The sequence below is a fragment of the Dreissena polymorpha genome, chromosome 13 (genome assembly GCF_020536995.1).
Source record: "Dreissena polymorpha isolate Duluth1 chromosome 13, UMN_Dpol_1.0, whole genome shotgun sequence".
Classification (NCBI taxonomy): domain Eukaryota; kingdom Metazoa; phylum Mollusca; class Bivalvia; order Myida; family Dreissenidae; genus Dreissena; species Dreissena polymorpha.
This window is the reverse complement of record NC_068367.1, coordinates 12,050,478-12,062,979: the sequence shown is the minus strand read 5'-3', so window position 1 is coordinate 12,062,979 and position 12,502 is coordinate 12,050,478. Positions and strand designations below refer to the sequence as shown.

Below are 12,502 nucleotides of genomic sequence, written 5' to 3'. Positions count from 1 at the left end.
GATGTTTACCCTGCTGTTTTTTGCAGTACATATGCGATGTTTGCTCTGCCCTTATTTTCACTATACATGCGATGTTTGCCCTGCTCTTATTTGCAATACAGATGCGATGTTTTTTCTGCTCTTATTTGCAGTACAGATGCGATGTTTTTCCTGCTCTTATTTGCAGTGCAGATGCGATGTTTGTCCTGCTCTTATTTGCAGTACATGTGCGATGTTCACCCTGCTGTAATTTGCAGTACTAATGCGATGTTAGCTCTGCTCTTATTTTCACTATACATGCGATTTTTGCCCTGCTCTTATTTGCAGTACATATACGATGTTTGCCCTGCTCCTATTTTCAGTTCTGTTGTGGTGGCGGCGTGTTCCACATGCTCACTGTTCAGGTGCTATCGAACACGAGTGACGACCACTTGGAGTGCCCTGTACCCCACTACATCTACATCTCGTGCGTACTGGTGTATATGAGCGTCGCAATCTTCCTCAGGCTAGCCGGTAAATCTTGTGGTGGTGGTGGTGGTTGTGGTGGTGTTGTTGATGAGGATGAATATGGTGATAATTATGATGATGATGGTGTTGCAGATAAGTATTATTAAATTATTGATTAGGAAGATAAAGAGTTGGTTTAAGATGACAGTTATAATGATAATCATATAAGGGTGATTATTTGTATGACAAATACGGTTTTGAATTATTTACATGCTTGATTAGAATAATGTTACATGAAGGTGTCGGTACACACGATAGTAACTTTTCTGAGTTAAATAACAATCCATTTATAATTCAAGATTTCGCTTGATCTACGACTGTGATTTTATTAGATTTTTTCATATACATAATTATTGAATTGCCTTTGTTACTCTAAATTTACGTATTTCTATCATGTATGCGTCCGTTTGTAGCTGGTATCAAGCTCATACTGATGCTGATTATGGCGGGAGGTTACATTGTACTGATGGAGGTCACACACGTGAACATATTGGACAAATACGACGCGCTTTACAAGTAAGAATTTGATTTAGGTAATATATGTCGAAAAGATTAAAATGCTATTCACTCATAAAATACTCTCATGATTTAACGAATATATTGTGTTTTTATTAAGGACTATTAAGATACAAGGCATTGTTAAAAACATCCGAAGATGAACTTTTACATTCCCAAATATATGCGACGTTTTCATTGATTGCAATAAACTTATTCCGACAACAATTAAGTAAACAGATGCCAATAATAAGCCGTTCATTTGACAATACTAGATATATAGATTGTATGTGTGGGAAAGGGGCTGAATAAGAATTTCTTTTGGTGGCTGTTATTTACCCAATTCTCATCAAGAAATACTATTACTTTTAAGGCTTCACTTAGGATTTATTATCGTTTCTCTTAATGCTACATACTTATTAGTAGATGCGGTTTCGCTTTAAAAAAAGATGAAGAGAATGCTGAAAAATAAACAGCTGTGCTATTTATATTAGGCATAGATGTATACATGTGTAATGTAACTGAGATGTATTTAGCCGAGTCGTCTGATAATGGGTATTATGCAATATGCAGCAAGCGTAGCTCCAGACCAGCCCGCGCTTTTGCGCAGTCTGGTAAGGACTATTCTGTCGGTCAATGCTACCACGAAACCTTATAATTAATTATAAGCTGACATGGTAGCTACTGACCAAACTTCGCGAGCGCTCAGGCTGATGTGGATCTACGCTGGACGTATATGGCATTAGACCCATTTTCGCAGTTACTGTACGTGAGCCTATTATGATTTGCGACTCTTGCGATTTCCAGCCCCGTAATACCTACAGATATCATGGGGATTGTGGTGATCGTCATCTTTACCGTGACGTTGTACGTGCAGGGGCGTCAGACTGAGTGGACGTCACGGCTGGATTTTCTCTGGAAAACGATGGTAGGTGATGTTATAATTTAGTTAAAGAATACGTGCTGTATGGTATACACGAAGTATTCAAGAATATGTTCTGATATACACTTTTATGTAAAAAATATTCAAGATAAACGTGAAAAAAGTTATTTTACTTGTAGATAACTGTAAATGAGCCGCGCTGTGTGAAAGAGGGTTTAATGCATGTGCGTAAAGTGTCCTCCCAGATTGTGCGGTCCGCACATGCTAATCAGGGACGATACTTTCCGCTTATATAATATTTGTTTCAAGAAAGTCTCTTCTAAGCAAAAATCTAGTTAAGGCGGAAAGTGTCGTCCCTGATTAGCCTGTGCGGACTGCACAGGCTAATCAGGGAGGACACTTTACGCACATGCATTAAACCCCCTTTCACAGAGCGCGGATCAAATCAATGTTCACTCAAAGGTTAAAACCTGCCTTGGTAAACAAAAGCACGGCGCTGCCTTATCCAATTTATTTACTGCAAAGTATTCGACTTACAACCACAAGAAGTGGCTATACATTCTTGCTTCAGGTTTTTTTTATTTAAAAAAAGTACATGCAAACAGAGGTTTAAAATTAACTCATTCAACTGTATGCCTATTATATATTGTTCTTTCGAATGTCATAGCAATCTTGTTTGTACAAGTAAATTATGGAATTTATTTAATTGATTATTTGTATGTGTCATTTTAATTAAGATTACTGTTTCTTTTGAAATATTGTAGTGCTGCGACTTCGCTGTTGCCTGTGCGGAGATTATATGCATTATTTCACATGACTTCAACGTATTGATATTTCATAGATTTTACGTCACAATTATCTTTGCGATAGTCAATCAATGTATCATCACTGTTTTCCATTCGATATTTACTTGATGCGACCTTATTGCTGCACACCACGGATCAGACGGGATATTTAATTGATGTAACGGTCAATTGGCCTATGCGATTTTAAATTTGTGTGACATTATTGATTCCTTTGAAATTTCACTTTTTATGTGACCGTGTGATGTCCGGCGTCCGTATGTGCTTGCGTGCGTGCGTGCGTCCGTCAACAATTTGTTTGTGTAGACAGAAGAGGTCACAATTTTCATGCAATCTTTATGAAATTTAGTCAGAATGTTTATATTGATAAAATCTTGGTTGGGATTGTATTTGGGTCATCTGGGGTCAAAAACTAGGTCACTAGGTAAAAAACTAGGTAACGCGGTCAAAAACTAGGTCACTAGGTAAAATAATAGAAAAACCTTGTATAGACAATAGAGGTCGCAGTTTTCATTCAATCTTTATAAAATTTGATCAGAATGTTTATCTTGATGAAATCTGGGTTGGGATAGTATTTGGGTCACTTCGGGTCAAAACTAGGCCACTAGGTCAAATAATAGAAAAATCTTGTGTAGACAATAGAGGTCACAGTTTTCATCCAATCTTTATGAAATTTTGTCAGAATGTTTATCTTGATAAAATCTGGGCTGGGGTTGTATTTGGTTAGTCAGGTGTGCGATTCAGGGCCATCATGGCCCTCTTGTCTTTATATTTCTCTGCAAATAATTAAAACCAAGACTGTGTGGAGTGTACCAAAACTGTTTTTATTCACATTGTTTTTGTTGTGTCTTTTTCTTTGTTTTCGCTAAAGAACATGTATAAATAAAAAGTGTAACTTTAAATATGCGATATGCTTCCCAAATCGTGAAATATTTAAACAACTTTTAAAATAACTGACATGCTCAGTTCTAAGTTATTTCATAGCACAAATCTTTCAGTTAAACCTTCAATTAAATAAAGTAAATGTGTCGTCATTGTTGCGACATTGTTACCTAGGCAACAGAGGAAAAGATCGAGATGACGGAGTTACAGGAGAGTAACAGGAAGATCCTGTGCAATCTACTTCCGACCCACGTGGCCACGCACTTTATCACCAATCATAATAAAACGCACCTGGTAAGCCAATAAACGTAATCCGTTAATTTAAGCGTCTTTGTTTTATTGCGTAGTTACTTATCGTGTCAAATAATATTTTTTGTGTTGATTATTTCTATTGTTGTTATGTAATTAATGTCAACATAATGGACTTAAGACACGTCTCAGCCATGTAACCGTATACAGAACTTAATTCAGTAATGTCTGAAGTTACTGAACTAGTGTTCCAATGTCAGCTGACTTTTAACAGTCGGTATGTGAGTTGACCTTTAGCATAAATTGTGTCCATTGACCTTTAGTATTACATCGTTTTAGTTAAAACTCAGCTTGTCACGAGTCCTGCAGAATTACAATTGTTATTTGAAATTAACCATTACATTTGTATATGGTCTTGTGCATTACAGTTTTTATGTACCTTCATTATTGCATTTATAATGTGCTATTGGCATTACGATTGTAAATGGTCATGAATGGTTCAGTTGTGATTGTCATTAATTATTACATTTGTAAATGTGTTTATCATTGCCATAGACCTTCATAAATGTACGTGTCACTAACCTTCAAAATTAAATATCTAAATGCTATATTACATTTGGGATAAACCTTCAACTATATATTTTGTAAATGGTCTTTGCCATGGTATTCGTGCCATGGTATTCGTCTTTACTTCAAGCTGTTCGTTTGATTATGGTCTTGGGCGTTACCTTTTAACTGACCTTCAGCTTAACATATGTAAATTACATTCACTATCAGCTGTTTGCCTTCAGGAGCTGTACAGTCAGCACTACAGCAAAATCGGTGTCTTCTTCGCGTCCATCCCGAACTTCTCCGAGTTTTACATGGAACTTGACGCAAACAACCAGGGAATGGAGTGCCTTCGTGTCCTCAACGAGATTATCGCGGATTTTGACGAGGTTTGGCCAATACTTTTGCTTGATATGAACGGACTTGACTGAGGTTATAACGAAGATTTACGAAGTTTAAACGAGATGTATGTTTTAAATTACATATTTGAACAAGATTAATAAAGAATTTGACGAGTTTTGAACGAGTTTGTGTTATATCTGTACGGTTTTAACGAGATAGTTGATTTTGATTAAGATTGAATAAGCTTTGTGCTCTATATATAGGGACATCATTGAGTCAATCACTTTGTAGAGGTTTGAATACGATTTGTGTTTTTGCCTGACTTAAACTTTTTTAAATACGTTGTGATAACAAGTTCATTACGTGAACGAGATTATCGCGGAGTTTGACGAGATTTGAACACAATATGTGTTATGAATTTACTAACTTGAACGAGAAATGTCCCACGTTCAAGCAGTACTTTAATAATAATATATTACGATTGCTTGACAGTTGGTATTAGTGTTAAAATATTGTGTTCTCATAAGCTGAATATGGAATCATGACGTTTTGCTTGTTCGACGGCTATTCGTTCAGACTGATGCTTTGATAAGGACTTTAATTTGAATCATAATTTTGAACGTTAAAGTATCAACAAAAATGGAAGAAGTGTAACGTGTTTGCCGTTTTTTTCGATATATATATAATTAATGGCAACACACACCAGTGGTGTTAAACTGGAATAAATAAATAAATACACTATTGATGATTCATAATTATTGAGCTATTCTAATTACATTTGTATTCACTTGAAATCACTATACAAGCCGGTTTCGTATGTCCTATGTGACTTGGGTGGCTTCGATCATTTGGGTGATTTGGGTCACCTCGGGTGACTTGTATGACGTAGGTGTCTTGGGTGACTAAGGCCATGTTGGTTATCTTGAGCGACTTGGGTCACATAGGATGTCTTTGGAAATGTTGGTCACCTATGGTGTCTTTGATCACCTAGGGTGGCTTGGGTGACTTGGGTCAACTAAGGTGTCTTGAGAGACTTAGGTGTCTTTGTTCACCTGGGTGACTTACACCTATATCAAAGTATATGCACAGTGCCCAATATATGTTTTATACGAGGAGGACTATGGAACAGTGTAGTACAAAGCGATAATTATTACCTTAAAGGGGCCTTTTCACATATTTAGGCATGTTTTGAAGTTTGTAATAAAATGCTTTATATTGATAAATGTTAACATTGGATATGAAAAGCTCCAGTAAAAAAATCAAGAATAACATTAAAAAAATAAAAAAAGGTAACATCAGCAGGGCTCGAACCACTGACTCCTGGAGTCCTGGAGAAAAAAGTATCCCACTTAGACCACATGGCCATCCTTCCGAATATAATAACAGGTGTATTTTATACTTCATATTACCAATTTTCGTAGTTTCACAAAATATAACGACAACAACAGAACTCTCCAAATTATTAATTCGTTTCGCGTTGCAACGCTTTAGAATTTTCGGGGTTTTAAATCGTTAAAAGATGCATATAATGGCAATTCAGAGCATGGTTAATGTTCAGTAGTACTGTTTCCTCTCAAATATCATTACTAAAACGAAAATTTGCGAATCTGAAACAACTTTTTTCAATTTTGTCAATTTACCCAAACGTGCAAAGGCCCCTTTAAACGATTCAGACTGACAAAGGAGACCTGACCCGTGCACTGACTTATAATACCAAAGGAAACATGTTACCAGGATAAATATTTGTAAGAGTCTCTAAGCTATAATGCAATCTATGACAAATGGGCAAAGTTGCTTGGGTTACTTTCACTCAAAAGTGATCCAAAGTCACAGATAGTCCCACATGGAATATGGTCTTCAATTGCCACAGCGTAATATACATATTGTGCATGTTCATAACCGACGTGTATTGTTAGATCATTAAATTATGTACATAAACATAAAATAATCAATATAAAGTTCGCACAATATTTGCATGGAACTTACCGAAAACTAAAGACTTGAAAGCGGGAAACATACTTTCGTTTTTAATGTAAACACTATGAATGAATTCAAAGAAAAATGAACCTAAAGGATAAAATACCATCCAAAATCGACACAGTGTTTCAAATCTGCGAGTGATCTATATATAGACAATGTTTAAACGAGATATTTTGGTGCAAACAAACGACTCATCAGTGTAAACGCCTACTTTTTAGGTTATATTTCTCGTATGCTTCGTTTCAGCTCCTAAATGAGCCGAGGTTCAAAGCCGTTGACAAAATCAAGACTATTGGAAGCACGTACATGGCCGCGGTGGGGCTCACCCCGGAGTTCAAAATTCAGGTATTTATGATGATGTTTCCAAATAGTGTTTTGCCCCTTTTCAACTTAGAGTTTCTGTTACGTGATTATTACAACTTACATCACAATACATGCGGCGATTTGTCACTGCTGTAAAGGTTAAAAGCTTTTTTTTTTATAGAGAACAATATTCATCATTCTTCTTTCTAAAGTGCATAAGTTAGCGTGTTTTTTGTTTGTTTTCAGGACAGCCCGGACTCTGTGACATCATATCTATCCATCCTCGTAGAATTCATCATGTCTATGCAGGAAAAGCTGCGAAACATCAACGAAAACTCCTACAACAACTTTCAGTTAAAAATAGGTAGGATTCAAGCATTTTAGCCTCTGGCAATCGACATCTGTAGTGTGCATGCTAAAATGACATCACCGGTTTTGAAATGAAAGGACGCTGATTTTCCAAAAAAATCGTTTATTGCACATATATGTTCGAAGGCGTCTGCTGCGAATCAAACCACAGTAAATACTCCGTAAAACACAGCGGCGCTACACAAATTGTGCATTTAAATGTTTGATACACTAAAACACAACCCAATTAGAGAAATATTCAGGGTGCTGTTTTTAGTACTTATGATTTGCTTATTGGTGTTTAATCAGCGGTAGATAAAAAAAAACACTATGACAACAAACAGGAATTTCTTTTGTAACATGTTTCAAGGTCAACGGACTAAAAACGCCGTAATTGTTCGCTCTCGTAGACTGTAACTCTTTCAAATAACCTTACACAACTAACCTTTGATACGTGTACATTATCTAACTGTATTGATTATTTTTATATGTCAGGTGTCAACGTGGGCCCAGTCGTCGCGGGAGTTATTGGGGCAAGGAAACCCCAGTACGACATTTGGGGTAACACGGTCAACGTGGCGAGTCGCATGGAGAGCACGGGAAAACCCGGGCAAATACAGGTTAGGCATTCTGGTAAAACAATACATAAAAACATCAGTTCGCGAAGTCACAGAATGCATGAGTGAATTCATGAATGAATGAATGAATTAATTAATCGATGAATGAATCAATGAATTGACGGACGAACACATGAATAAATGATTGAATGAATGAACGAATGAATAAATAAGTAAATACTGAATGAATTATTTAAGAAATGAAAAATTAAATGAGTGCGTTTTAAAGAATAACGAATAAGTATTCATATACATTTATTAAATAAACAGATGCAAACATTACATACATACACTATTGCAGTTTATATCATTTTAGACTACAGAGGACGTACGGAATGCGCTCTGTGATTGGTTCGAATTCGAGTGTAGAGGGACGGTTAGGGTGAAAGGGAAAGGCGAGATGACGACTTTCTGGCTCACCGGAAGGAAGACCGCCAAGGGCCTCCCCAGCCCGCGTCTCCTCTCTTTATCTGGTAATGACGCTAGTTCCGGTTCGGGAGGCACAGGGGCGTTAGTCTCTGCGGACGGCAGCGAAACGAATCCGGAGGTTGCAAAAATAGATTCTCGGGAAATGTGTGAAAATGTGAACGAATTGCGAAATGGCAATAGCTTGAGCGTGCAACGACCTCCGCTATTACAACACAGCGTTTCAAACACGAGTCATACGAGCAACGCGTCTAGTTCTAGTCAAACTCAGAAACAATCGGAAATTATGTCTCAGAAACCGTCAAATAATTCCCTAACAGAAAACAAACCTGCAAATTCCCCTACCTCATCCCTGAGGTCATTACCGATGTCACCGAGTGGCCTTGCGCGCTCAATAGAGCCGGAACATGCGCAGAAGATCGACCTGCAAATGAACATGCCAACCCCACCCGGAAGCTTAAGCAGGCGACGCAATAACTTAGAAAGTCCTCGCGATACGAGAAATCCTTTGAAAAAGCTGGGTAACTCGACCTTAACAAATTGCATCTCAAGTCAAGGGCCGCCTTCTGAGTGTTCGTCGACGTATATGCGCGTTGACTCACCGGAGCTTCCAGCAGTGCATTTTAGAAACATCAAAATGAGCGAAGGCGACGACAGACATTCGCGCGCAATTCAGAACAATTTATTTGACAGTCTTAAAGTGGGTAACGATGTTCAAGCCAGTGACGTACATCTCGGCAACCAGAAACCACTGGTACTGCGATCCGTCAGCAACCCGATGGACGTTGTCGGCAGAAAGGATACTAACGTAGAAACAGTTAAAACACGAACTGTCGATGGAGAGATCTCGCCGCCTCCATTACCGGCTAAACATCGGGAGTCTTTTGGTGGCTACGCTCAAGTCCAGTACCACTCTATTTCCACGCCCTCTATGAGTTACCATAAAAACGATCCGCAGCTGAAGCCAAAATATCACATGTCGGAACACGGTCGCCCGATTGTCCCTTATCAAGTCAGCAACCCTATAGTCCCGCGTTTACAGCAAACCCCTCTGGTGCAGGCTGGATTAACCAATCCGATCCTCGGACCGATTCGACCAGCGCCATTGCAGTCGCCGCGAAGTATATATAACCCCAATGTCAATTTGTTTCCCAGTGCCGCGCAATCCATTCGCAATGAGCTCGCCAGTATCGATGAAATACCGCTCGAGGAGCGACGGAAGCGATCAAGCATGCTGAAGGAGCTAGAGAAAACCGTTAAGCCCTCGGAGCCCAATAAAGTTCAGCCTCGCTCGCCTCGTGGATATGTACCGATACCAGCTGATAGCAAGCCTACCGAAGCTACATACAGTGTGATTAACAAACACAAGCCGTTAGGCGATGACTCCTGTAAGGAACAGTTTGTGACCGCTGTTTACAGAGAACCAATCGCTGCGTCCGTTACACCTTCATCGAATAACAGCCCGGCGCCCACGCCACCACCACGAGTCGCGTCCGCTCAAAGGTCCGCACCCCGAACAACGCCTAGTTCGTTTGTAGCACCTCTCACAAGTATCGCGCCAGTGCTGGAAACTCAAAACCTGTCACGTTTGCCTCCTAGACCAACGCCGCCGGATAACCGACGGATTTCTGATGGGTCTCAAAAAAGTAGCAATAGTTCCCAGTCCACAATTACACCAACTTCCGGAAACCCCTTGGTCGCTAGTATTGACGGCAAAATGATGTCACTTTTACCGGCTCCTGTCGACCAAACCTCGGAAGAAGAAGAAAAACTAATGTCGCTGCTTAAACGTTCGCCTTCGGACAGTAGTAAGGAGAAGTGCAATAATCGAAACTCGGTGCCTCAAGTTAAACGCAGTAACTCTAGTCCACGTTTGCGTAACAGAGGAATAGCGATGCGCATTCGTAAAGATCCGCCCATGTCGGTAAGCGTTTTATCGGATGACGAGTCTGAAGCATCGCACCAACAAAGTGAAAATTCTTCAGTTGTTCTTTTGCAGCCGATTGAACTTAAACCCGCACGACCTGCGTACGTCCGGCAAATTTCGAATCCGGATCATGGTTTCAGACATTTTGTTAACCATTCCGACAACGGGTTGCCCCATTTAACTAGGCACTTGTCTCGGTCGAGTGATACAATACATAGTATGTCTCGCGGGCAGCAGACGCCGAAGTTCCCCCTGGTTACAGCGGAATCGACTTCACTGACGCAGCTTTTGAAAGAGCTGGCGAATGATCATCCTGCGTTGGAATTGAGTTTACATAAAGACGTCTTCAGCGATCACTACGATTCTGACCTTGACTTGGACTATGTCGGAGACACTTCAGTGAAAGGTTTTAGCGATTTCGAACCGTTATTGAACGGGAACGGTGCATTTGGTTCCGAAGAGGAAAATTGTGCAATGGTGAAGAGCAAAAACAAAAACAGATCAAAAGAGACAACTGATAATAATACTGATAGTAGCAATGTTCGTACTCCCGGAAAAGTAGCGCCAAACCCGTTTCAGGTTAAACGTCGCCATAATTACACGATTCCTCCGCGTTACTGCAGGAGCCTGGACTATATTCCAAGCGATCATGAAGATCCCATGACTTCAAATCAGTCATCCGCATGCGGCAGCCCGAAATCAAAATACAAAGCGCTTAATATGCATTCATATATGCTTCCATTTTTCTCCGGACGAAACCCTCTCGGTATTGAAAGTATAAGTGTTTCATCCATTGAGTCAGGCAGTGAAATGTCAAGGAGTGACCCGGCTTTGAATCACCAGAGTAGTTCGTCCGCGTATGAATCTGAGTACGATAATTATAGACCGGGAATGTTGAGTGACGAGGACTTCTTTAATATTGACCAAGTTAGTGACATGGATGCCGATTTGTACGATGATATGAATGTAGACGATGTAACGGTTAGCGATCACTATAGTCTAGATCTACCACCATTGCCTGTGTTTCCCAAGAAGAAAATTACAGATGTTTAATCTTGACTCTCAAACGTATCAAAATAACTATTTGAACAAAAAATGGAAGCAACACAAGATTTTGATATTTTTATGCACACTTTTTACTTTGGGTATATTTACTGCAAATAAATCGCGTGTCTTTGTATATGTTAGTATGGTCAGATATAATACAAATATGGCATTCGTTTACTTGTAATACATCGTGTGCTCGAATTTTAAGAATTTACTTTTGAAAATAGCACACACTTGTCATGCATGCGCTAGCTGCTTTTACGACATGAGAGTAAAGAATAGACTTGGGTCCTGTAAAATAAGCAAGACTTTGCCTATATATACCTTCTACCATTAATGCTGATGATATTAAAACATTTCATAAATTAAGAATTATTATGCCCCCCTTCGAAGAAGAGGGGGTATATTGCTTTGCTCATGTCGGTCGGTCGGTCGGTCGGTATGTCGGTCCGTCCACCAGGTGGTTTCCGGATGATAACTCAAGAACGCATACGCCTAGGATCATGAAACTTCATAGGTAGATTGATCATGACTCGCAGATGACCCCTGATTGATTTTAAGGTCACTAGGTCAAAGGTCAAGGTCACGGTGACCCGAAATAGTAAAATGGTTTCCGGATGATAACTCAAGAACGCATACGCCTAGGATCATGAAACTTCATGGGTAGATTGATCATGACTTGCAGATGGCCCCTATTGATTTTGAGGTCACTAGGTCAAAGGTCAAGGTCAAGGTGACCCGAAATAGTAAAATGGTTTCCGGATGATAACTCAAGAATGCATACGCGTAGGATCATTAAACTTCATGGGTAGATTGATCATGACTCGCAGATGACCCCTATTGATTTTGAGGTCACTAGGTCAAAGGTCAAGGTCACGGTGACCCGAAAAAGTAAAATGGTTTCCGGATAATTACTCAAGAATGCATACGCCTAGGATCATGAAACTTCATAGGTTGATTGATCAAGACTCGCAGATGACCCCTATTGATTTTGAGGTCACTAGGTCAAAGGTCAAGGTCACGGTGACCCGAAATAGTAAAATGGTTTTCGGATGATGACTCAAGAACGCATATGCCTAGGATCATGAAACTTCATAGGTAGATTGATCATGACTCGCAGATGATCCCTATTGATTTTGAGGTCACAAGGTCAAAGGTCAAGGTC

The 12,502-nt window shown here is 39.5% G+C and overlaps 1 protein-coding gene across 1 annotated transcript in view; it reads left to right on the top strand.

Moving 5' to 3' along the window:
* LOC127855248 (Ca(2+)/calmodulin-responsive adenylate cyclase-like) overlaps positions 1–11,926 on the top strand; it is a 92,427-nt gene extending 80,501 nt beyond the window's left edge. Inside the window, exons 15-23 of the mRNA XM_052390673.1 lie at positions 342–492; positions 900–1,002; positions 1,789–1,909; positions 3,724–3,843; positions 4,590–4,736; positions 6,916–7,014; positions 7,219–7,336; positions 7,816–7,940; positions 8,254–11,926. Coding sequence (XP_052246633.1) covers positions 342–492; positions 900–1,002; positions 1,789–1,909; positions 3,724–3,843; positions 4,590–4,736; positions 6,916–7,014; positions 7,219–7,336; positions 7,816–7,940; positions 8,254–11,343 — 4,074 coding nt within the window. The 3' untranslated portion in view covers positions 11,344–11,926. The remainder of the gene's footprint in view (positions 1–341; positions 493–899; positions 1,003–1,788; positions 1,910–3,723; positions 3,844–4,589; positions 4,737–6,915; positions 7,015–7,218; positions 7,337–7,815; positions 7,941–8,253) is intronic.
* The last annotated feature ends 576 nt before the right edge of the window (positions 11,927–12,502 follow it).